The sequence below is a fragment of the Pteropus alecto genome, unplaced genomic scaffold, assembly GCF_000325575.1.
Source record: "Pteropus alecto unplaced genomic scaffold, ASM32557v1 scaffold259, whole genome shotgun sequence".
NCBI lineage: Eukaryota > Metazoa > Chordata > Mammalia > Chiroptera > Pteropodidae > Pteropus > Pteropus alecto.
Genome location: NW_006442492.1, coordinates 186,664 through 208,135, shown reverse-complemented (window position 1 = coordinate 208,135; position 21,472 = coordinate 186,664). Strand labels below are relative to the sequence as shown.

The 21,472-nt window shown below is 52.2% G+C and overlaps 1 protein-coding gene across 1 annotated transcript in view; it reads right to left on the bottom strand.

The window, feature by feature from the left end:
- Positions 1-1,939: 1,939 nt before the first annotated feature.
- TRPV4 (transient receptor potential cation channel subfamily V member 4) overlaps positions 1,940-21,472 on the bottom strand; it is a 35,544-nt gene continuing 16,011 nt past the window's right edge. The window contains exons 3-16 of the mRNA XM_015597310.2: positions 19,197-19,394; positions 15,176-15,315; positions 14,265-14,405; positions 13,370-13,668; positions 11,528-11,707; positions 9,999-10,157; positions 9,665-9,757; positions 9,489-9,562; positions 8,601-8,766; positions 8,300-8,366; positions 5,581-5,897; positions 4,189-4,316; positions 3,112-3,233; positions 1,940-2,639 (exon numbers count right to left, since the gene is read on the bottom strand). Coding sequence (XP_015452796.1) covers positions 2,482-2,639; positions 3,112-3,233; positions 4,189-4,316; positions 5,581-5,897; positions 8,300-8,366; positions 8,601-8,766; positions 9,489-9,562; positions 9,665-9,757; positions 9,999-10,157; positions 11,528-11,707; positions 13,370-13,668; positions 14,265-14,405; positions 15,176-15,315; positions 19,197-19,394 — 2,242 coding nt within the window. The 3' untranslated portion in view covers positions 1,940-2,481. The remainder of the gene's footprint in view (positions 2,640-3,111; positions 3,234-4,188; positions 4,317-5,580; positions 5,898-8,299; positions 8,367-8,600; positions 8,767-9,488; positions 9,563-9,664; positions 9,758-9,998; positions 10,158-11,527; positions 11,708-13,369; positions 13,669-14,264; positions 14,406-15,175; positions 15,316-19,196; positions 19,395-21,472) is intronic.

The window sequence follows — 21,472 nt, the reverse complement described above, 5'->3', positions numbered from 1 at the left end:
GGCCAATAACACTAGAGGGGAGGTCAGCCAGGAGACTCAGGGAAAAGTTTGCTCCCTCATTAAAAAAGATAAGACGGAGGTGTCTGTCCTTCTTCCTCTGGACATGGCTGAATCCGGGTCTAAGGTCTGGAACAGCAGTGCCATCTTGCATCCTTGAGGGAAGCCAGTATGAGGAAAAAGTCAGCACACCTGGGTGGTCAGCGCCTAGCACAGTGCTTTTTAAAAGGATGAATGAGTGCCAGAACGTTTAATAAATCACAGAGACTAACCAGCCTTAATGCTCTCCCTAATTTAGGACTATCTGAGACATGTTTCTTTTTCTTTAAGACAGTGTAAATTTTCTGTTACTTGCTGCCCCAAACACATGATTATATGAACACTACAACCACAATCCTCTCTTCTTTAAAAAGCTCAAGGAGTTATTTGATCTTTACAAAGACTGTGCCCCATCTTGCAGATGAGGAAACTGAGGCTCAGCGTTTATGACCTACCCACAGCTGCCCAGAAGGCTTGGCTCAGACAGGGAGGGCATCCTATCCCCTGACCACAAGACTGGCTCAGACATAACATGTGACCCCAATCTGTCCAATCAGAATGGCTCTTGGAGTGAGCCCATGTGCACAGCACACACACCATGAGAATGCCAGATGAGGCATCTGTGTGTTAGATTGGAATGAGGAAGCATGTAGCCTTGGGAAAAGCTCGGCGGCCATCCACGGGCCACAAGAAGAACCTATGGCCCCTTGAAGGCAACAGAGAGGGAGATGGAGAGAACAGGTCCTTGGGAAGGGCGGAGTCCCCCCAGCCACACTCAGCAGTAATACAACTAGTCTCCCTTCCTTCTCAAAGGAAGGGAGATATGAATTGATATGGGATATGAATTGATATGAGATATGAATTGACTCATACCCCTTGGGTCATTATTCTCATCCTTCTGACAGATGGGGACATGGAGGCCCAGAGATGTAGAGTAACCTATTGCCATGATTTGGCCAAAGGGTGCAGACCTCACACCCTGTGCTTTTCCCACTGCAGCTGCCCTTAGCCAGGTCCTGAGACCCATGGTCTTCTCAGCTGTCGCTTCAGAGGACCTAAGACACCAGCCTGATCCAGGCCAAGGGAACTGAGGAGGTCCAAGGGAAATTGTAGGTAGCTGCAAATCCTCAGCTCCAGAGTGGAGCAGCAGGATGGGGTGTCTATGGGTCCCTCCTCATAACAGGAGGCTTGGAGCTGCCCAGGGTGGTTTGACCAGCAGTGGGGTGTGACCCTGGGGTAAAAGGCTGCCCTTGGAAGGGGAGTGGGTCGGCCTTTAGCTCCAGTTCACATTCACAGCCCCAATGGCACATGGGCCCCAAAGAGGGAAGCAGGGGATCCCATCCCAACCCCAGGCTCCCCAAGGACTCTCACTGCTCCAGCCACTACCACCATCCTTACAACGGCCACCTGCAGCCTTACCATCACCCCACTGACGATGGTTCACCCATCTCTATAGCTGTCATCTCCACTTCCGCTCTGCCCCTACCCAGCAGCTTTCCTGCCCCCACTGGCACATCATGACCCCCACGGCCAGCCTCACTATCCTCTGGCGAGCATTACTCTCCCCCACCAACATTACTCCCATAACTATTACTTCCCAACCAGCACCACACCTCCCAGCAACAAAATTATTTCCCGACCAGCGTTGTTACACCCATCAGCATTACTCTCCTCCCATTGCCTTATTTTTTCTACCTTCCCCATTACCACTCTAATCATCCCCATCTCTCAGGCCACCACCATCATCACCACCTCCAGTCCAGCCCCCGAATCACCACCTTGGCCATGACAACTGCCCTTGTTCTCATCCCCATCCCCCTACCACAGGCATTTCTCGGCTCTCCCATCTCCCTGCTGTCATCCCATGCCTGTTCCCACTACCATCCCACCCATCACCACCGTCTCCACCACTGGTAAATGAAAATTTATTGAGCACTGACAAATCCCAGACCCTCTACAGAATGCACAGGTGAAACCCCACCCTGAGGGCCAGGCCCTCAGCAAGGCCACACACTGTTGTAGGCAGCCCAGGGCATGGGGCGGAGCTGGGGGTTTGGAATGGGGTCCTGAGGCCTCTGCCAGGTTCCGTTGAGGGGGCCACACTGCTTTCCTGAGAGCAGAACAAATAAATAATGGAGAGGCCGGGGTGAGCCCCTGTGGGCCGAGGGGCCCTGGCATTGGCTTATGTGACTCCATGGGAGTGAGACAGGCACCCAGGAGCCCTTTTCCCAGGTGGGGAGGTGGAGCTGGGGGCAGGAGCCTGGGGATTGGAGGGGTCCTGGGGCCACCCTGGTATCTCTGCCAGGCCCTCACCTCTGGGGCGTCCTAGGAGTGTGTGGAGGAACCCCTAAGAGGCGCCACTGACATGCAGGTGGACTAGAAATGGGCAGGGGGAGGGGATGGGGTTGGGCGGCAGGCTGGAGACCCTGCCCCTGCCCGCAGTCCCTAGAGGGGGGAGTCATCAGTCCTCCATTTGGGGGGATAGCTCTGCTGGTGGCCGTCGCAGCTGGGGCTCCCCATGTTGTCCAGAGGCACCACCACCTCGTCTGGGTTTGTGTTTTTGTTCAGTTCCACCACGCGCGGCACCACCGAGGACCAGCGATCTGTAGTGAGCACAGTGGAAACGAGGGCTGGCGGAGAGCGCACACGCATATCTCGAGCACCTACTGTATACCGGGTGCTCCACAGTGATCTGAAGGGGGAGGTACTATTATCCCCATTTACAGAGGTGGAAACGGGCTCAGATTGGGCGCGGCGCCTTCCCAGGAGCACACAGGAGTAAATGGAAGAACCAGAATTCAAGGTCAGAATGCCTGAGTGCCCGTGTCCTTCCCATGTCCCCTCCACTGATCTCGTGCACTTAGTGCAGAGGTGGCGAGGTGCCCCAGGCATTCACAAGCAGCAAAGGAAACGCAGTGGTCAGCCCACCCAACCCTCCCATTCCACAGACATGAACCCTGAGTCCCAGAAACGGACAGGACTGCTCAAAGCCAATTAGTGATGAGGGTGGCCCAGGGCTTCCTTTCTGTGTCCCCGAATCTTCCTCCCCTGATTGTCTCCAGTCCTTCCACTCACCCCTCCGGAGGCGACCCACGGTGTGCGAGAAGCCGTAATACTGGTAGCTCTCATTCTTGCCCGGGTCCTCGTTAATGATGCCCAAGTTCTGGTTCCAGTGAGACCAGTTCACCTCGTCCACCCTGGCAGGGCCAAGCAGACAGGGGTCAGGGGGAGCCCCCACCGAGATGGCACCCTTCCCCATCCCCAGGCAGCCTCCCCAACACACCCTCCTCCTTAATTTTATTCTGGTAAAATATGCATAACATAAAATTTGCCATTTTAACCCCCAAAAAAGTACACCACTCAGTGCATTAAATCTATTCCCAAGGTTGTGCAACCATTGACATTATCTGTTTCCAAAACTCTTGCATCACTCCAAACAGAAATTCTGTACCCATTAAGCAATATAACCCAAGGCTTTTAAAACTATTCATGCAAAGTAACGAAGCCGATAAATTAGAGTTGGGATTTGAACTTTGAGTTCAAACCGAACAGAATTGAGTGACTGGCTTATGAGCTGGGGACTATTACCGTCCCCACTTCAGAGATGAGGAAACTGACTTTGCCTGACTACAAGCATGACCCTGTACCCTCTGCTGGCAATCACTTTACAAAGAATGATTCACCTTAAGAGAAAAGATTGGCCCAGGGGTTCCCCTAAGAAGCTGGCGTTCCCCATGCACCTGGCCAACACCCCAAACTGGTGATTCCTCAGTTTCTCCCTTTCAGCTGAAGCCCTGAATCCCACCCCATTGTTTCATCGATAGGGGGTCCCCGAGGAGAGCACGGCCTCCAAGCCTCTGCTTCCCCCAGCAAGGGACAGAGGAGAAGTCACACCATGTGGGTGTATACGAGGTGCTGGCCAAGCATGTCTCATGTGCTCACCCATCTAATCTGCACAGCTGATCTAGGGGGTGGTGCTATCATTGTCCCCATTTTCACTGATGAAGAAACCGAGCCTGGGAAGTAAAGCAACTTGCCCAAGATCAGCCATTAGAGCTGAACTTCGGTCCAGACCATCAGTGGCTGCAATGGATAGAAAATGTCAGGAGGTCTGACCTTGCAGGACGGTCCACCCCTCCCACCCTGCCTCACCTGAAGCACCACCTGCGGTCTGGAGTGCCATCTGAGCTCTTGCCCACGGTCACCATCTCACCAGAGCGGAAGGCCTTCCTCAGGAACACGGGGAAGGAGCGCTCGATGTCCAGGATGGTGGTGGCCCACTGCAGGGAGGGATGAGCGGGAAGGCCACTAGTGAACCTCTCTCAGCCTGCACCTACTGCCCCCATGGCCAAAATGACGCCATGGGCTGGGGTAGGCCGAGAACTAAGCTTCCCAGCTCCCTCTGCCCCTGGAAATAGGGTTATAAATCCAAACACCCACGGGGGCCTGGCAGAATGAATGAGCGAAGCAGGATCACATAGAAGAAGGCCGCAGCCCAAGCCCCATGGCTCATGCACAGCAGTCACCCCTCAGTGTTGGGAGTCACCGGGGAGGGATGGGGACTGGGGCAAACCAGGGAGCATAGCCCCATGTAAAGGAGGCAGCCGCCTCCCACCCACCCAAGCGCTGTCAGGCAGGTATTTGGGTCCACCTTGCCAGGCTTCCAACTTTTCAAGAAAAGGCCAGAAACCTGAATTTTTATATGAAATCTCTTAAATTGAAAAATTCTGCATTTCACTTTTTAAAAATACGGTGATGCAAGAAAAGAAAATCCAGTCCGGAGCCTGCCATTTGACATCTTGTGAGTTACTCCCAGTTGGGAAACTGAGGCCTGAAAACGTACGCGGTATGGATTAGAGTCAGCCTGGATGCTTCTCTGAGACCAGACCTGGGAGGATGACCTTGGGTTTGTTTTTTTTCTCACTGCACCATTTCCTCGAAATGTACTGAGTCGAGGTAAACGTGGGTACTACATGCCTGGTCCTTGGGATGGCATTGTTTATTGTGAACCCCTGGGTTTGTGAACTATGCATGGCCCAGGCAGGCTGTGACCTCTAGGGCCTCCGCTTTCTAGGACTGCACAGAAATCTTTAAGGAGCAGAGCAGGAGCTCCCCTGTGCCCACGAGGCCCATGTCCACACCAGCCTCTCCTCTACGACCGGGCACGCCCTGGGGCAGTGGGGCCTGGAAGCTGCCCCTGGGCTCAGCGTGGAGACGTGCTGCAATGGTGACACTCTCTGAGCATTTCCTGTGCCCACAGAGCTCGCTCAGTGATGCCGGGTGAGGCCAACTGTGTCCTGTGAGCTGGACTGCAAGGTGAATCTGAGACCACTTCTGGTGGTCAAGCAAGAAGCCACTAGACATGCACCAGGTAGCTCTGGGAAGTAGGCAGCAGCATCCGATGACTGTTTTACAGACAGGGAAGTGGAGGCAAAAGATGAGGTGGCTCTCCCAGAGAAGACAGATGAGGTGCAATGCGTCAGGTCTCCCCGTCTTGGAAAAAGGGTGGTTGGCGGGGTGGGGATGAGAATCTTGAGGCCTCACCTGCAGCTTCCAGATGTGCTTGCTCTCCTTGGAGACCTGGCCCACCGTCTCCCCCATGAGGGCGATAAGCATGTTGAGGAGCAGCACGAAGGTGAGGATGATGTAGGTGACCAGCAGGATGATGAAGACCACAGGGTACTTGGTGCTGCTCAGCATCTCCAGGTCGCCCATGCCGATGGTCAGCTTGAAGAGGTCCAGGAGGAAGGTGCTGAAGGTCTCGCTGTCGCGGCAAGAGGGGTAGGTGGGCACCGTGCAGTTGGTGTGGTCCTTGTCACACACCTTCATGTTGGCGCACGGGTTCAGGAGGGACACCAGAGCTGTGGGAGGGATGAGGGTGGCATTCATCGACTGTGATAACACAAGCTGAGAGGTGGAGAGAACCAGCCCCATTTGATGGAGGAGAAAGCTGAGGCTGGGCAAGAGGAGAGCACTGGCCCAAGGTTACCGAGCACGTAAGCCAAGCCAGGGACCAAACCTGGGTTCCTGGGTCCAAAGCCATTACTTTTTTCACACACTCTTGCTAATAAAGAGGAGGTTCCTAGGATCTAGTCCAGTGGTTCTCAACCTGGGGCAATTTTTCCCCCAAGTCTCAAGGACACCTGGCAATTTCTGGAGACATGATTATCTGTCGTAACTGGAGGGGAGTACTACTGGCAGCTAGAAGGGAGAGGCCAGGGATGCTGCTAAATATCCCACCAGGCACCGAGCAGCCCCACAACAGAGAACTATCTGGCCCCAAATGTCAACAATGCCAAGGCTGAAAAGTCCTAATCTAGATTATTGTTCCTAGAAGTCCTGAGAGCCTAGGCTGCCAGCATTCCTGGGAACAGACTCTCTCTCAAGTTCCTGTTTCCTGGCCCACACGACAGGATAGGCTGCCAGCATTCCTGGGAACAGACTCTCTCTCTCAAGTTCCTGTTTCCTGGCCCACACGAGCTCAGAGAGGAAGACAGGAAGCTGAAACCAGGTACTAGTTCTGACTGTCCCAGAAGCTGTGCTCGCGAAGGCCCTCGCCCCCTCCAAACATCTCAAACTGATCATGGGGCTCATCCCTGCTCACTCAGCCCAGACGAAGCTTCAGAGTCCTTCTCAACACAGCTTAGCAGCAACAACTGCCCCTATATCATTTACGGCTGGGAGCATGAGGAGACTGAGTCCTTTTAGTCAGTTAGTGGAGCGTAGAATGCCATATGCCCCCAGCCTGGGATTATGGTAAGCAGGTTCCAACTCATGCGCTCACGCGACTCAGTTGTGTAGTGGCTGCTGAAATATGTGTTGAGAAGGATTCTGAGACCCTGTCTGGATTCATCAGAAAAAGAGTTCTGTGATCCATTAGCAATGTCTTCCATGGGCACGAACATGGGGAACAGCAGCACATGTGTCATGTTTGTGTTATGCCAACCTCGGACTAGAGATCTAATGTCCCATAGCAGGAGAAGCCCGAGGACCAAGCTGACCACGAAGTTGCTACGGCCTCAGTTTCTATAATTAGGACCACAGTAGGGTTGGACTCTTGACCTGAATCCCAAACCATTGTGAAACCCTTGATACTCTGTTTAGTTCTTCCTAGTCTTATCCTTGGGAGGGGGCAGTTATACCCTGTCCCTCTCTCTCAGCTAAGGCTAAGTTCTGGTTCCCTATAATAACCCACCCAGAGCCTCAGCACCTTCTGGGTTAAAATAGCGCCACCATCAGACTCCTGCTTCAGTGCTGGTCCCCAGACCAACCTCCTCAGATGTGAGTGTGGCCTGTTGAAGCTGAAGCTGGCCACTCCCTTTTGGATGCCGGGCACTGGATGGCAGATCACCCATCCCTTGGGGACCAGCCCCATGGCTTGGTCAGTTTTCCCATCCCTGGTCCTTCCCTTATAGCCTGTGACATTGAGGTCCCATGGCATCATGACATCATGGAGAAAGCATATTAGAGGGAGCCAGTATTGAGCTTTAGAAAAGACTGGGCAGGTAGATTAATTATTAAAATTTGCCCTCCAGCGTATCCACAGCTTGTGGCTTTGGCTGGGCAGCTCCTTCCATCAAGAGATAGAGACCATTTCCCCTCTCTCTGAACCAAGGCTGTCCTTCAGATTTGCTTTGGTCAACAGAGTAAGGCAGAAGTGATGCTGTGCTAGGCAGTGACATTGAACACTTCCACGGTCATTCTGGTAACCCCAGACCACCATGTGACCAAACCCAAGCAAGCCGGCTAGAGGATGAGTGACCATGGGGAAGAGAGCAAAGTTACCCCCACTGAGGCCATCCTAGTAAGACCAGTCATCTGGCAGCCAACCCATCCACTGACTAAAGACACAGGAGCCCGTCCGCATTAGTCAAATCTGGCCCAGGTCAGCACAACCACCCAGCTGACCTGTAGACTTGTGAGCAATAAATAAACAGTGGTTGTTTTAGGCCACTAAGTTCTAGGTAGTTTCTTTTGCAATAATAGCTAATAAGCCAGTTTTACCATCTCCTAGCTTTTGGACTTGGGCAGGTTATTATACCTTTCTAAGCCTCATTTCCTCCTCTGTAAAATGGGATCATAAAGGCACTTACCTTGCAGACTTGGGAATATTAAATGAGGCAGGGCTAGGAAAGGGCTTAGCCCAGTGCTTGGCATGCACTGAGAACTCAACAAACCCCGGTTATTTTCCTCCACATGCCACGGCTGCCGTTCTAGTCCTTGTACCACCCCCGCCAGGCCCACCTGGGCACCCAGAGCTCACCTGAAGCATAGCCGATCATGAAGAGTAAGTAGACCAGCAAGAAGCGGAACAGGTCTTTGAAGAGGATCTAAAGAAGCCAGCAGGATGATGGAGGCAAAGATGAGACACATGGTTTCTTACTTTCTCAGGGCTTCCATCCAAAATCTTTCCATCTCCACCCTTGTCCCTCCCAGATAGCCAGGCCCTGTCTGCTGCCCCCACAGTGCCCCACATCCTCAGGTCTGAAGGCACTGTCTGCACACACAAGGTGTGCATGGCTCTCTCCGGGGACACACAGTCCAGAGGGTTCCCTGCTCCATACCTTCTGGATCATGATGCTATAGGTCCCCGTCAACTTCAGCCCACGGGTGAAGTAAAGGGCATTCATCCAGCCCAGAACCAAGGCAAAGACCATAACAGCCAGGTAGGCCTCAATCCCCGCCAGGTAGAGGGCCGCCGAGACAATCACCAGCACAGAGTAGATGAAGCTACAGGCAGCAGAGACCACCAGATGGGAGAGGGGACAATGAGGCCCTGAAGGGAAAGACACGCCCCAAGCCCTCCGGGGTACCAGGACATCCCAATGCCCTCTAGACCCCCAGGAGATAAACGAAGTGGATTTGCTGGGTTCCCTAGCATTCTGTTGACCAAAACATTCAATTAATTGACAATCATTGTGTGTGCGATGGCTCTGAGGATTGGGATTGGGTGTCCGAGATCCCAAAGTGATGCCCTTTGGAATTTCTAGAGAAAGGTTCAGTGGTGTTCAGTGGAGGTTTTGTAGCTAAGTGAATTTTGCTGCTTACTCTAAGGGAAAAGGAAAAAAAGATGTAGTACACACACAGTAACTCATCCTGTGACGTCATCAATCGATCACAGCTGTCTTTCCCACTAAACACATAAGCAACCTAAGGATTCTTCTCAATATGTCGTTCCAGGCAGACATTAGCAATCAGTCACCAGCATAAGAGGCTAAATTATTTCTATTCATGGTGTATATGGCAACTCTCTAGCAACCAGAATCTGGCTTTAATCAGAAGACCTTATTGCTTGACATTAATTGACCTTGTCCTGACTTTGAGTTACAGCTGTCCAGGCTGAGTGATTTTACTCCTAATAAGGTCAGTACCCCTCCTCCAATCTGAAGAACATCCCAGCCCAAACCTGGCTTCCTCACCCATAAGCTGCCAGCCTGGGGACCTGGACTTACTAGAGTAGCTGGAAGGAGCCATCGATGAAGAGAGAGTTCACTCCAGGGCATTTCTTCATGAACAAGTCTTTGATCTGGAGGTGGGGAGGAGGCGTGTGAGAGGGGTGGGCCAGCAGGAGTGCCAAGGGAGGGGAGGGAGATGGGCAGGGTAGGTGGGGTTGGGGCAAAGCACTCACGTTGGTAAAAAAGAACAGGACCCCAGTGAAGACTGTGATGATCTCGCCAGCCAGCCTCAGGTAGTCCACCGTGGTGCGGTAAGGGTAAGGCGGCTAGGGCGCAGGGGACACAGAAGTCCTCACCTGGCCCCACCAACATCTGGCCCCAGATCCAGATGTTCCCCCAAAGCCCCAAACATCTGGATCCTGGGACGCCTCCTCCCTTCCTCTCTTCCCCCTGAGTGTTGGTAAGACACCTCCCCATCCTGTCCCTAAGCCTCCTCCACTCCCTCCCACAGGGGACCCGTGAGGGCCTGGCTGTGCCCCAGCTCCTGCCCAGCTCGGGGTCACTCACGGTGCCCTCCAGCGGCTGGTAGTAGGCAGTAAGGGTGAAGATGACCATGGCACACAGATAGGAGGCCACGTTGATGTAGAAGGAGACAGCTCCGAACTTGCGCCACTTGTCACGCAGCAGCTCGTTGATGGGTTCCACGGCCAGCATGTCATGGCGGTTCTGTGGGCGGCAAGACGGTCGGGGGCTGCCATCCCAGTGGACAGGCTGACTTCAGTACGCCTTCCCCCACCCTCTGCCCCGAGAGCACTTTTTCCTCCTAACCCACTCTTTAGTGACACTCAAGCATTCACAGGGGACTCGATGGGGAATCAGAATCAACCCAAATTCCTAGGCTCTGCATTTGAGGCTCTGCCTAGTTCAGCCCCAACTTACCTTTCCGGCCTATGCTAGACTCATAGAACCCAGAGCCCGAGAGCTATTCTCACGGTCCCCAAACTCCAATCTGTGGATGTACCGAGGTATTGGAAGCAAAAATCACCTATGTAGCTTGCCAAAAATATAAATTCCTGGGCTCCAACCTCAGAAATTTTGATTCAAGAAGTGGGACTGGGAAATTTAGCCTCAGAGCGATAAACACTTGACCCATCACAATTTTCCAATTCTGAACCCAGGGCAGACATCAATAATTGAGTCCTGCACAACAGTTCTCTATATAGTTTCCCAGGCAGACACTGCCAACCATCATTCAGAGTTTGCAATAGAGATACTAAACCTCTAATCACTCCGAATCTAAATCAAGGCAGTCACTAATGCAAAGATGAGGGAAGTGAGCTCCAGCGAGGAATGGCATCCGTCTAAGCCAGACAGCGCCGGGGCTGAAAGGGAGACCTGCACTCAGGCGCCAGCACTTTCTGTCCCATTTGTACAGCATCCTGTCCCTCCGATGACTTGAGATTCTTTAGAACCATGGATCTGTGCCACAATGTAGCCACAAAGATGCCATTTCAGTATCATTACTAATAGTTAAAGGCAGAAACTAACCTAAACAAGAAGAGAGGGCTGGTTCGTTAGAATGTGGTACATTGACACACAGCAATGATACTGCAGAAGACTATGTAATGGTACAGAACAATGTTCACAAAATACTGCTAAGTGGGGGAAAAAAAAGCTTTCAAAATTTCATGTAAAAACTACTCATGATAACACTTGACATATAATATTTACTCCGTGCCAGGCCATTCTAAAATTAACTCATGGTTCTCCCATCAACCCTATGAGATGTGCACCATCCTTATCCCCATGTTACCGAAGAGGAAGCTGGGACTCAGAGAGGTTGGGTCACCTGTCCTGAGTCACACAGCATATAAATCAGAGAGCCAGAATCCCAACCCAGTCCTGCCTGCCCTGAAGCCCAGCCTAGCTAGACGCTGTTCTGGACACTCAGTTGGCACTTTCTTTTCGGCTCAGTCCACAGACCCAGTGCTTTGGGCCACAGAGGCTGGGGTCCCTGACACAGCCCCAGAGTCTCCCTTCCCCGCCCTCAGCCGCACCTGTCCTTCTCTGGGCCTTGTGCCCGCCCTGGCGCCCACCTCAGTCTTGCTGCTGTAGACCAGGATCTCCAGCACAGAGGCCTCTTCCCCACATGTGTCCAGAGAGGACAGGTCGTAGAGCGAGGAATACACCGGCCCGTACGCCCAGTCCTTGAACTTACGGGACAGGTGCCTGGTGTCCTCATCCGTCACCTCCCGGCGGATGATGTGTTGAAAGATCTGCATGGGAAAAAGCAGGGTTAGGGGGTTCCAGGGAGGGGCATTAGCAGAGGGACTCCAGAGCCTGGCACGGGCCATCAAGAGCAGGATGCAGCGGAGGGAAAATACTTACTGGGCATGCGCTGTGTGCCGGGCCCTCGCCTCCCATCATCTCGTTTAAGTCTTTGTCTTATAGTCTGAGTTTACAGATGAGCGAATGGAGGCTCAGAGAAAAGAAGGGTGTTCCCTGAGGCCACACGAGCAGTCAGCGGAAGCCAGACTGAACACAGGCCAGCCTTAAAAATTCTGACTTGTAACGAGTATCTTCTTTATGGAATGAAAACAGCAATTAATCGATCTTGTTAATATGTTCATTCTAGTAATAATTATGACACCAGTGCTTCCTGTTACCATTTCTACTCTCTTTGACTTACACACAGAGAAACAGGAACAGAGACGGGTGGGGTTGCCCAAGGCCACCCAGTTTAGTAGGATGAAGCCAGAATTTAAACCCAGGCCTTTTCTACCACCTCAGGACTCTAGTATAAATTGCAAGTGTAGCAATTTTTGCTGTATTTTTAATAGAGTAATAATAACCTCTACCTTTTATTGAGCACTTACTATCCATCCCAGGCCCTGTGCTAAGAGTTTTAAGTGGATCACCTGACTTAGTAGTCAGAATGACACTATAACAACAGGGCGCTGTTATCCCCACTCTACAGATGAGGAAACTGAGGCACAGAGAGGAGAGGTGAGAAGCCTGAGGTCATGTGCTGAAAAGTAGCACAGCCAGGCCTCGGACCTAGGTGCTCCTGACTCCTGAGCACCCAGATTTAGTTCTCAATCAAGGTGACAGTGTTCCCCGAGGGACATTTGGCAATATCTGGAGATATGTTTGGTTGTCACAGTGGTAGAAGTGCTACTGGCATCTAGTGGGTGGAAGCCAAGGATGCAGCTCAATACCCTACTATGTACAGGACAGCCAACACCCCAGAACCATCCAGCCTCAAATGTCGGAAGTGCCAAGGCTGAGAAATCCTGTGCTATGAGGCCCAGAGAGGGTGAGGAACTGGCACAGGGCCACTCAGTAGGTTAGGGGCTGAGCCAGGACCCTGGCGGCAGGGTACAGGGGATCACGGCAAGGCTGGAGCCTTGGGACTCAGGTTCCTATCAGTGGCTTGTCCTAGCAGGTGGGAGTGTGGCTGTGAGCATCCAGCGGAGTGAGATGAGGAGAGAGGCTCTAGGATGAAGCTGAGTAGACTGGCTGGACAATAGCGGGAGCTGAGTAGACTGGCTGGACAATAGGGAGCCATAGCGGGTTCTTGAGCTGGGGCATCTGCACACTGGGGTTGGCATGATGAGAGGGGGTTGTGAGTGTTAATAATAATGAATACCAGCAGCAGCTCCTCCTCTGAGTGTGTGTGTGTTTGTGCATGTGTGTGTGCATGTGCGCATATGTTTGTGCATATATATGTGTGTGTGCATGTGTGTTTGTGTGTGCATGTGTGCATGTGTTTGTGTGAGCGCGTTTGTGTGCATGTTTGTGTGTGCATGCGTGTCTGTGCATGTGTGTGTGTGCGTTTTTGTGTGTACATGTGTGTTTGTGTGTGTGTGCGTGAGCGTGTGTGTGTACAGAGGAACAAAGGTGGGTGGGCCGGCTTCCCCCCTGGGCCCTGCACTCACCCCAATCTTGCCCGTCTTGGCAGCCATCATGAGGGGTGAGAGGCCATCGTTGTTGAGCACGGCCTCCAGGTTGCTGTCAGGGAAGAGGCGGGCACACTTGAGCAGCAGCAGGTCGTACATCTTGGTGACGAACTTGGTGTTCTCGCGAGTGTTGTCAGCAATGGCCACCAGCGCGTGCAGCACGGTGTTGCCGCGGGAGTCCTGTCTCCGCATGTCCGCCTTCTTGTGGGGGTTCTCCGTCAGGTAGTTTACGATGTGGGGCTGGTTGGTGCAGGCAGCCAGCGACAGGGGTAGCTCACCTGCAGGCCAGGGGAAGGGATGGGTGAAGGGGGCCCAGGGTGGGGCTCTGCCTGCGGATACTTGGGGGGACAGACACCCCGATGTCAGATGCAGCACCAACAGTCCGTGGGAACATGTCCTATGGTGACTGCACATGTTTGACTGCACATGCTGGGGAGATGGGGTATGACAGTTTGGGGGTGTGACCATGCAATTAAGAGGCTGTGAGGGATTCTTTGAAGGATTTTGTCCCTGAACCCCACATATCATGTGAAAGTCAAAATCTTTCATTGGTCCGATCTTTCATTGGAGCGTGGCTGTGATGCAGTGTGGGCCCCACAATCTGTCCACTGATCCCAGCATACATTGGACTAAAGAATGCACATGAAAAGGTACAGGGTACCGACATCCCATCATGATCCCCACTGTACACATGGGAAAGCTGAGGCTCGGGGTAGTGAGGTGACACTCTACTCCCCAAAGGCAAGACCTTAATGACCCAAACCAACACATGACCTATGTACAGGGCACCATCTGGGCCCTGGGTATCTGGGGAGAAGTCAGGGCTGTGGATACTACGAGGGTTGTAGACACAACCCCCAGCAGGTCTCCTCACCAAAGTAGAAGTAGCCCCCCTCGTCCTTGGGCTGGAAGAAGCGTCCCCGGGCCTGAGCATGGACGTCGGCTCCCTGGGCCACGAGGAGCTCCACGTAGTGTTTACAGCGGCGCTCAATAGCGATGTGCAGGGCAGTCTGACCTGGGGAGGGGTGGGGGAAGTCACCCAGGGCTCTGGCAGAGCGAGCAGAGAGACCAGACCCAGCTTGAAGTGGGTAGGGTGCACAGAGTGGAGATGGAGTGGCAGCTACAAGCCAGTGCCTCAGCTGGCTCCACCCAAGGGCTGTAACAGACCTTCAGAAAGACATTCCCCGGATGTGGCACCTCTGATGCAGGAAGTCCTAGACCTACTGTGTCGTGTAAGCAGAATTTTAGGCTCAGTGTGTCCGACTTGTAGGATGCCAGATGTGGGAAACTTTCAGACTCACAAGAGGCTTTAGCCCTAGAGGCACAGTGGTCTCACAGGATTTTGGACTCGGGGTATAAATTTCACATACTTTCCTCATATTTGGGAATCTGAAAAATTGACTCTGATTCGTAGAATCCAGAATTTAGGCCCAGGAGCTGGGACTTGTGACACCTTTGCCTCTTAGCGCTGTTGGCTCCTAGAACTATTAGCATAGTGCTTTAGTGTGTTCAGAACCACAGCATCTTAGGTCCAGAATTCCAAGTTCATGGATCACTGGGCTCAGTGCATCTCAGAATCTTGGCACCTTTCCTTCTGAAATGCAGAATATCAGAGTTGGAAGGGGTAGTTACTGTTCTTCCATTTGTTCATTCATTCATTCAACAATCGTTTTTGTGGGTACATGCTGCACTTGGGGCTCAGACCAAGTTCTCCGAGGTCAGACAAGCAAGGACGGTGTCCCGCCCCCATCCCTCCATCAAGTCGCAACCTGCCCAGGGCCTCACCTCGGTAGTAGATGTCCCGGAAGGGCGAGTTGATGAACTCGCGCATGTTGCCAGTGCGCTCGGCGATGTCCAGGAGCACAGGGATGGTGTCGTTTCGGCGGTTGCTCACAGTCAGCCGGGCCTTGGTTTTTTTTGGACGGCTCTGGGGAGGACAGATGTACAGGATGAGGGGTGTTCGGCCCATGGCCCAGAACTGCTGGACAGGGAGCCAGAGTACCTGACTCGGTCATGCCTCCTCTCTGAGCCAGTTCTCTATCTGCCCCCCATGGAACTAAGTGGGGGCAGGTCAGTTAAACTCAGAAGGGCCAAAGTTCTTTCAAATCTGGGAAGCCACGGACTATGGAGAGATTGGTATTTACAAAAGCAGATTTGGAAGGAATTTTTAAAATCAAATAAATGGGGGGCAGTTGGTAAAACAAAGCCAACCATGTTTCTTTACTACAGGACTTCTCAGAGCCTTTAATATGCTAATGAAGATTGTGAACCTCTAAAAGCTGACCCAGCAGGCAGCCTTGACCCACCTATTTGAACATAGATTCTTTTCCCCTGAAGCATTTGCACCAGTGCCCCTAGAGGGGAAGAGGGGAAGGTCAGTGTTCCCCAAAGTGTGGGCTGCTTGCCATAGTGGTCGTGAGTTACCTTAGGAGGAGTGGGAGATTTTGGAGGTTCCACGGATGCAGCAATAACAACACTGAGGGCCTGCCGTGAGCAAAGTTTCATCTCATCATCAAATCTCTCATGATGTCAATGTCTGCTACTAATGGGTCCTTAACACCGGCATTAACACTTGTTAATGTCCCTTCGCAATTTTCTTTCCCTCAGATTAGTTTTTATGGTTGTATGGGTTGCTTTATACCTTATGAGTCAATGAAGAGAAAACCCCTGTGAATCAGGCACGGGGCAAAATCATGCTGGGGGCTCGGGAATGGTCCGATGCAGGAATGGGATCGGGAGCTGCAGGTGTGGACTGAGGTGCCTATTTGGGAGCCAGGCACGTTGGGGTTCAAATCCAGTTTTGCTCCCAATTTCTGTGCAGCCTTTTCTCTGCTTCAGTTGCCTTTCTAGCTAAATCGAGGCCACAAAGGGAAATGGATGAGCTAACATGTTGATGAGCCCAGAGGCAGGCAGATAGGAGTCCTCTGTAAATACTACCATTGCCGTAGCTATGCCATGGGAGGTGCTTTAGGAAGTTCACCTGAGATGCAGGAACTCAATAGGGAGAACGTGAAGACTCACAGAGACCTGAGTTCCAGTCGCAGTGACCCCAGGACTGAGGTTACTTGGACAAGCCTCATTCCTGGCTGCTTCCTGCTGCACCCATGGAGCCCAGCTCAGAGTCAACACCAGATAACTATTTCCTGAATAAGTAACGGACTCCAGTTCCCCATCTGCATACGTGGAAGAGGGAGTGCCCCAATACTGGCCAAGGCCCCTGGGAATTCTGTCCAGACATACCCACGTTCAGCTCTAACCTGGAGGTGGCATCAGTCTATTTTCTAATTGTGAGGCAACTCGCAACTCTTCATGCTGACCTCATCGTCTTCCCCTCCCAAAACCCACTCCCAGCCTGTTTATGTCCCCTTCTCAGAGGATGGTGTCCCCGGCTGGCCGAAAACTTTGCATCACTCTTGTCCTTGTCCTCCTTTCTGCCCCACATCCACCTGCCGCAGCAGCTGGGATGGTCACCTCAAATACAATTCTGATCAAGGTAAGCAAGAGGTCATTTGCACATGCTGCCCCTTTACCCCCTCCCCAGTCCTTCCTCTTCATTTCAGCTGGTTAACTGCAACTCATTCAAACCCAGATCAAGTGTCACCTCCTCCAGGAAGCTCTCCCAGATTTTCCTGAATAGCTCAAATCCTCCAATACGGCCTCCGTTGATACACATTATAGTTTGTAACCGTGTATTTATTTCTGTGATCGCTTGATGAATGTCAGTCTCACCCAGGACACTGTGAGCAACTTGACAGGGTCATGTCTGCTTCATTGACCATTGTTTGCCCCATGCCAAATGCAGCAGCTGACACGTAGTAGTTGCCCAATAACCATTTGTTGAGTTAATAACATTCAATAAAGGGGTGAGCTGGACACCTCAGGTAATTCCAAACCACAGGTTACCCGAAGTGGTTTATATGGGGTGTGGAACTAGACCCTAGATTTGGGCTTCTGCATCCCCAGACCCAGGCTAAAGCAGGGTGGGGGGCTGCCAGCCTGGGTCCTGAGATGAGATACCAAGAACATCTTCTCCCCAGAAACGGAGACACGCAGTTCCAAGATTCAACCACAAGGTGGCGAAGTAGCTCTTCCCACATGGGAGGACCCGGCTGCTGCTGCGGCCGCAGGTACCCTATGTTAAGAAACGTCAGACTTTGTTGGTGGTGGCGATGGGATTTGTCACAGATGAGCTCATGAGCCTCTGGCTAGAAAAATATGCGGGAGCAGACCTAGGTTTTGTGGGGCCTGAGACTGACACAATTTGGGGGTCTTGCTTATGAAAAAAACATAATTATGAATTCAAAATTAAGTCCAGGGCCTAAGAAGGGGCCAGGCCAAATGAGGGGCCCTGTAGCTTAATTAATAGGCCTCACAGTAAGTCCCCCTCCATACATTCTCTATTCTCTACTATTTCAGGGACCCTCCCTCAAGCCTACCTAGAGTCCCTCACCCATATTCAGACACATACGGATCCAGAAGCCTTGGTAAGCTCCACATGGTACTGCTCTCCCCACTGAAGTCACAGGCCCCATGGCTTCCATTTCACGGGGGTTCACTCCGCCCAGACTCCCCACTTTAGCCTAATGAAATTGGGGAAGCCAGGAGAGGACATCTGGCCAGGGCTTAAATGTGGGTTATCTCCGGCGAGGTTATTCACCTTGTCACTGAGACCCATGAGGGCAGAGAGGAGCCTTCATTCTCCCACATCTCTAAGTGTGTGCCCCAAACGAGGCGACATAGTCTGGTCGGGCACCATGAATAAATATTTTTTATAAATCCAGTAATTAATAAATTTTAAATTAAAAAATTTTTTCAGACATACATAATGATACTGAATTGTACTGTTTTGGTGTTCAGAGAATCATCAGGTTGATAAAGGTATATGTGAAACATATACCACAGATTTGGTTCACCCCATTTTGGCACTTAATTTATTTAAAGTATCTGAAGTCTCAAAAAAAAAAAAAAGCCCCTCCTGACCTCCCCGAAGCTTTGACAGTTCCAAGCTGTAGACCACTGCCATCCTTCCTGAGACAGACCCTCTTCTGTAGCAGGTGACATAATTCTTCACATTTTATATTGATTTGTAGGGTCGTCTGGCCAGTTAATTATGGCTCACCTGGCACATAGCAGGTGGCTGACTTGGGTCACAGGGCTCACAGGCTAACTTCCTGGATTTACAGAGAAGGCCTGGGGCAGCAGAGGGAGCTAGTGGATGTCTGGAGCCTGGACAAGACTGGAAGGCAAGCTCTCTGGGTTGGGGGAGTCCTAGGGCAGTGGTGACAAGGCCTTCAGCCTCAGGAAGGAAGCTGGAAACCTGGGCGGGGGTAGGGCAGAGCCCAGGAGCAGAAGCAGGAGTCCTGGCCCCATGCCCTGCCCCTCCCCAGATCTCTGCTCATAGAGAAAAGGGGGTCCTGGAACCCCAGCTGTCTTATGCTCAGCACTATGGAATCTCTCTTCTCAAAGGTCAGGACATACAATTATTATTCCCCAGTTTACAGATGAGGAAATTGAGGCTCAAAGAAGCCACACATCCCTTAAGTGGTGGAAGTAGAATTTAAAACCAGGTGAATGGACTCTGCTTACCTACTACACTGACTGCTTCATAAATAAAGGATGAATAAATGAATGAATAAAGGTAGCAAAGGCCAGAGAGGTTAAGTAAGATGGTAAAGGATACACAGGTCCAGACTCTCTATCGAGTGCTCTTTCTGGTCAGTGAGGCCCACTGACCCAAGGGGAAAGTGCTGAGGTTTTGGAAATGGAGCCCCCAATGCCAGGCCTCTCCCACCCCTGGCTGGCCTACCCGCTATCCCAGCTGGGTGGCTCACCCCGGAACTCCTCGTCGGTCAGGCGCTTCTTGTGGGTCAGCAAGAAGGGGAGCAGGCCGTCCAGGTCGGCGGTAGAGCCTCGGGACACAATGTCAAAGAGGATGGGCCGGTTGAAGACTTTGAGGATGGGGGGTGGCTGGGGCGCGGGAGCTTTGGGGCTCTGCGGCTGCTTCCTGGAGGTGGGGAGTCAGGGTGACGGGAGGGCTCATCCCCTGCCCACCCCACCATCCCGGGGGCCCTTAGGGATGGTGGGGGGTAGCCAGAGCCCTAGGGAGGGACCAGACTGAGAGGGGAGTGACAGCTAGGGACACAAAGGAATGTTTTATCCAACACACTCTACCTCATACCTACTGTGTTGGGTGGACAGACAGAAACACACAAGCCTGCCTATCCCTCCATCCATCTGTCTGTCCGGCCATACTTCCATCCATCCATCTACCCTTCCATGTTTCCATCCACCCTTCCATTTGTCATTTATTGAATATTTACTAAGCTAGAAAGAGACTGAAGGAGACAAAGACAGTGAGAAAATAAAGGAGGAAAATCCGACTACAAGATAAAGGAACTCGTTCATCTGCTCAACCAATCACTCATTCACTTATTCGTTCAACAGACATTGGAGACGAATGAGGCCATGCAAACAGGTGCCTGGTCCAAGGCCCAGCACCCAGTAAGCCCTCAATAAATGTTAGCTGGCATTACTGTTATTATTTAGCACCTACGGTGTGCCTGGTACATAGAGGTGCAGTAAGACTGGGAAGGGGATGAAGGGAGAGAAGGGGAGGACAGAGTGCACCATGACAGAGAGCAGGCAGTCTGGAGGGGAAGGGGAGCCTGAGGCCGGGGCGCGCAGTGGGCAGTGAGCAGGGGCAGGGAGAGCCCTCGCCAGTGAGCCCTCCGGTGATGGGCACCAAGGAAGGGCAAAGTGGTGCTCTCCTGATGACGGGGCTCAGAGACTGGCACAGCCCTTAATGAGGGCACCTGTACCGCCTCCATTTGACTTGCTCCTGAACTTTGACCTTGAGTCAAAAAAATCTATATGAAAAGAATCCCCCTGCCCCCTACCTCACTAAGGTGGCCTTCGGGGTCTCTGAGGACCTTAGCTGTTCAGCCATACCCCAGTTCCTCCACCACCCCGCTAAAGCCCTTACCCTTGACTGTGTGGGTGCCTGAAGGAGGGGGTCTGAAGGAGGAGAAGGGGAGGCACGGAGCCCACCAGCTTCCAACAGGACCTTGGAGGGATTGGGACACTGGGGCATTTTGCTGCCCTGGGCCTGTTTCTACCTGAGGTTGTGCAGATCATCCAGTAGTGTCTGGGTGGCTGTGAGGCCCTGTTCCTTCCCTCCCTTACCCTTGACTGTGTGGGTGCCTGAAGGAGGGGGTCTGAAGGAGGAGAAGGGGAGGCACGGAGCCCACCAGCTTCCAACAGGACCTTGGAGGGATTGGGACACTGGGGCATTTTGCTGCCCTGGGCCTGTTTCTACCTGAGGTTGTGCAGATCATCCAGTAGTGTGTGGGTGGCTGTGAGGCCCTGTTCCTTCCCACCTGGAATACTTTCCCCGTCTGTGTGGCTGCTCCTCATCTCCTGGAATACTTTCCCCGTCTGTGTGGCTGCTCCTTCTCATGCCTTAGTTTTGGGCTTAAACATCAGCTCCTCTCAGAAGCCCTCCAGGACTACCTTTCCTATATCATCCCCCGTCTCCCACCTCAGCCCCTCCTCCAACTGAAATTGTACAGTCACATGCTTATTTCCTGTCTCACTCTTCAAGTGGAAGGTGCCACCTGAGCAGGGGCATATTTGGTCTGGCTCACCCCTGGAGCCCCAGGGCCAACCCCACTGCCTGACATGTGGTGGGCGCTGGAAAAACATTCATTGAATGAGCCAATGACTCAGTGAATAAATAAAGGGGACAGCTCCTGATCAAGCGAGGGCTAAGAAGGTGAATGTGCTTCATCCAAGGGCATAAAGGAATCTGTGATCAGCAAGGACAGAGGAGGACCAGGTGACAACAGGACATCTCCAGGCTTCATGATAATCCTTCAGATGCAGAGACCTGAGAGGCATGTCAAGGGGTTTTCATGGGTAGAAGGCTGGATAGGTAGGTGACAGATGGATAGATGGGTAGATAGATATTTGAATGAGTGATGATGGATGCACAGATTGGAGAAATGGATGAACAGGTGAAAAATGGGTAGCTGGATAAATGAGAGTAGCTGATAAAGAAAAGAGTTCAGGGCATTTTAGCAACAG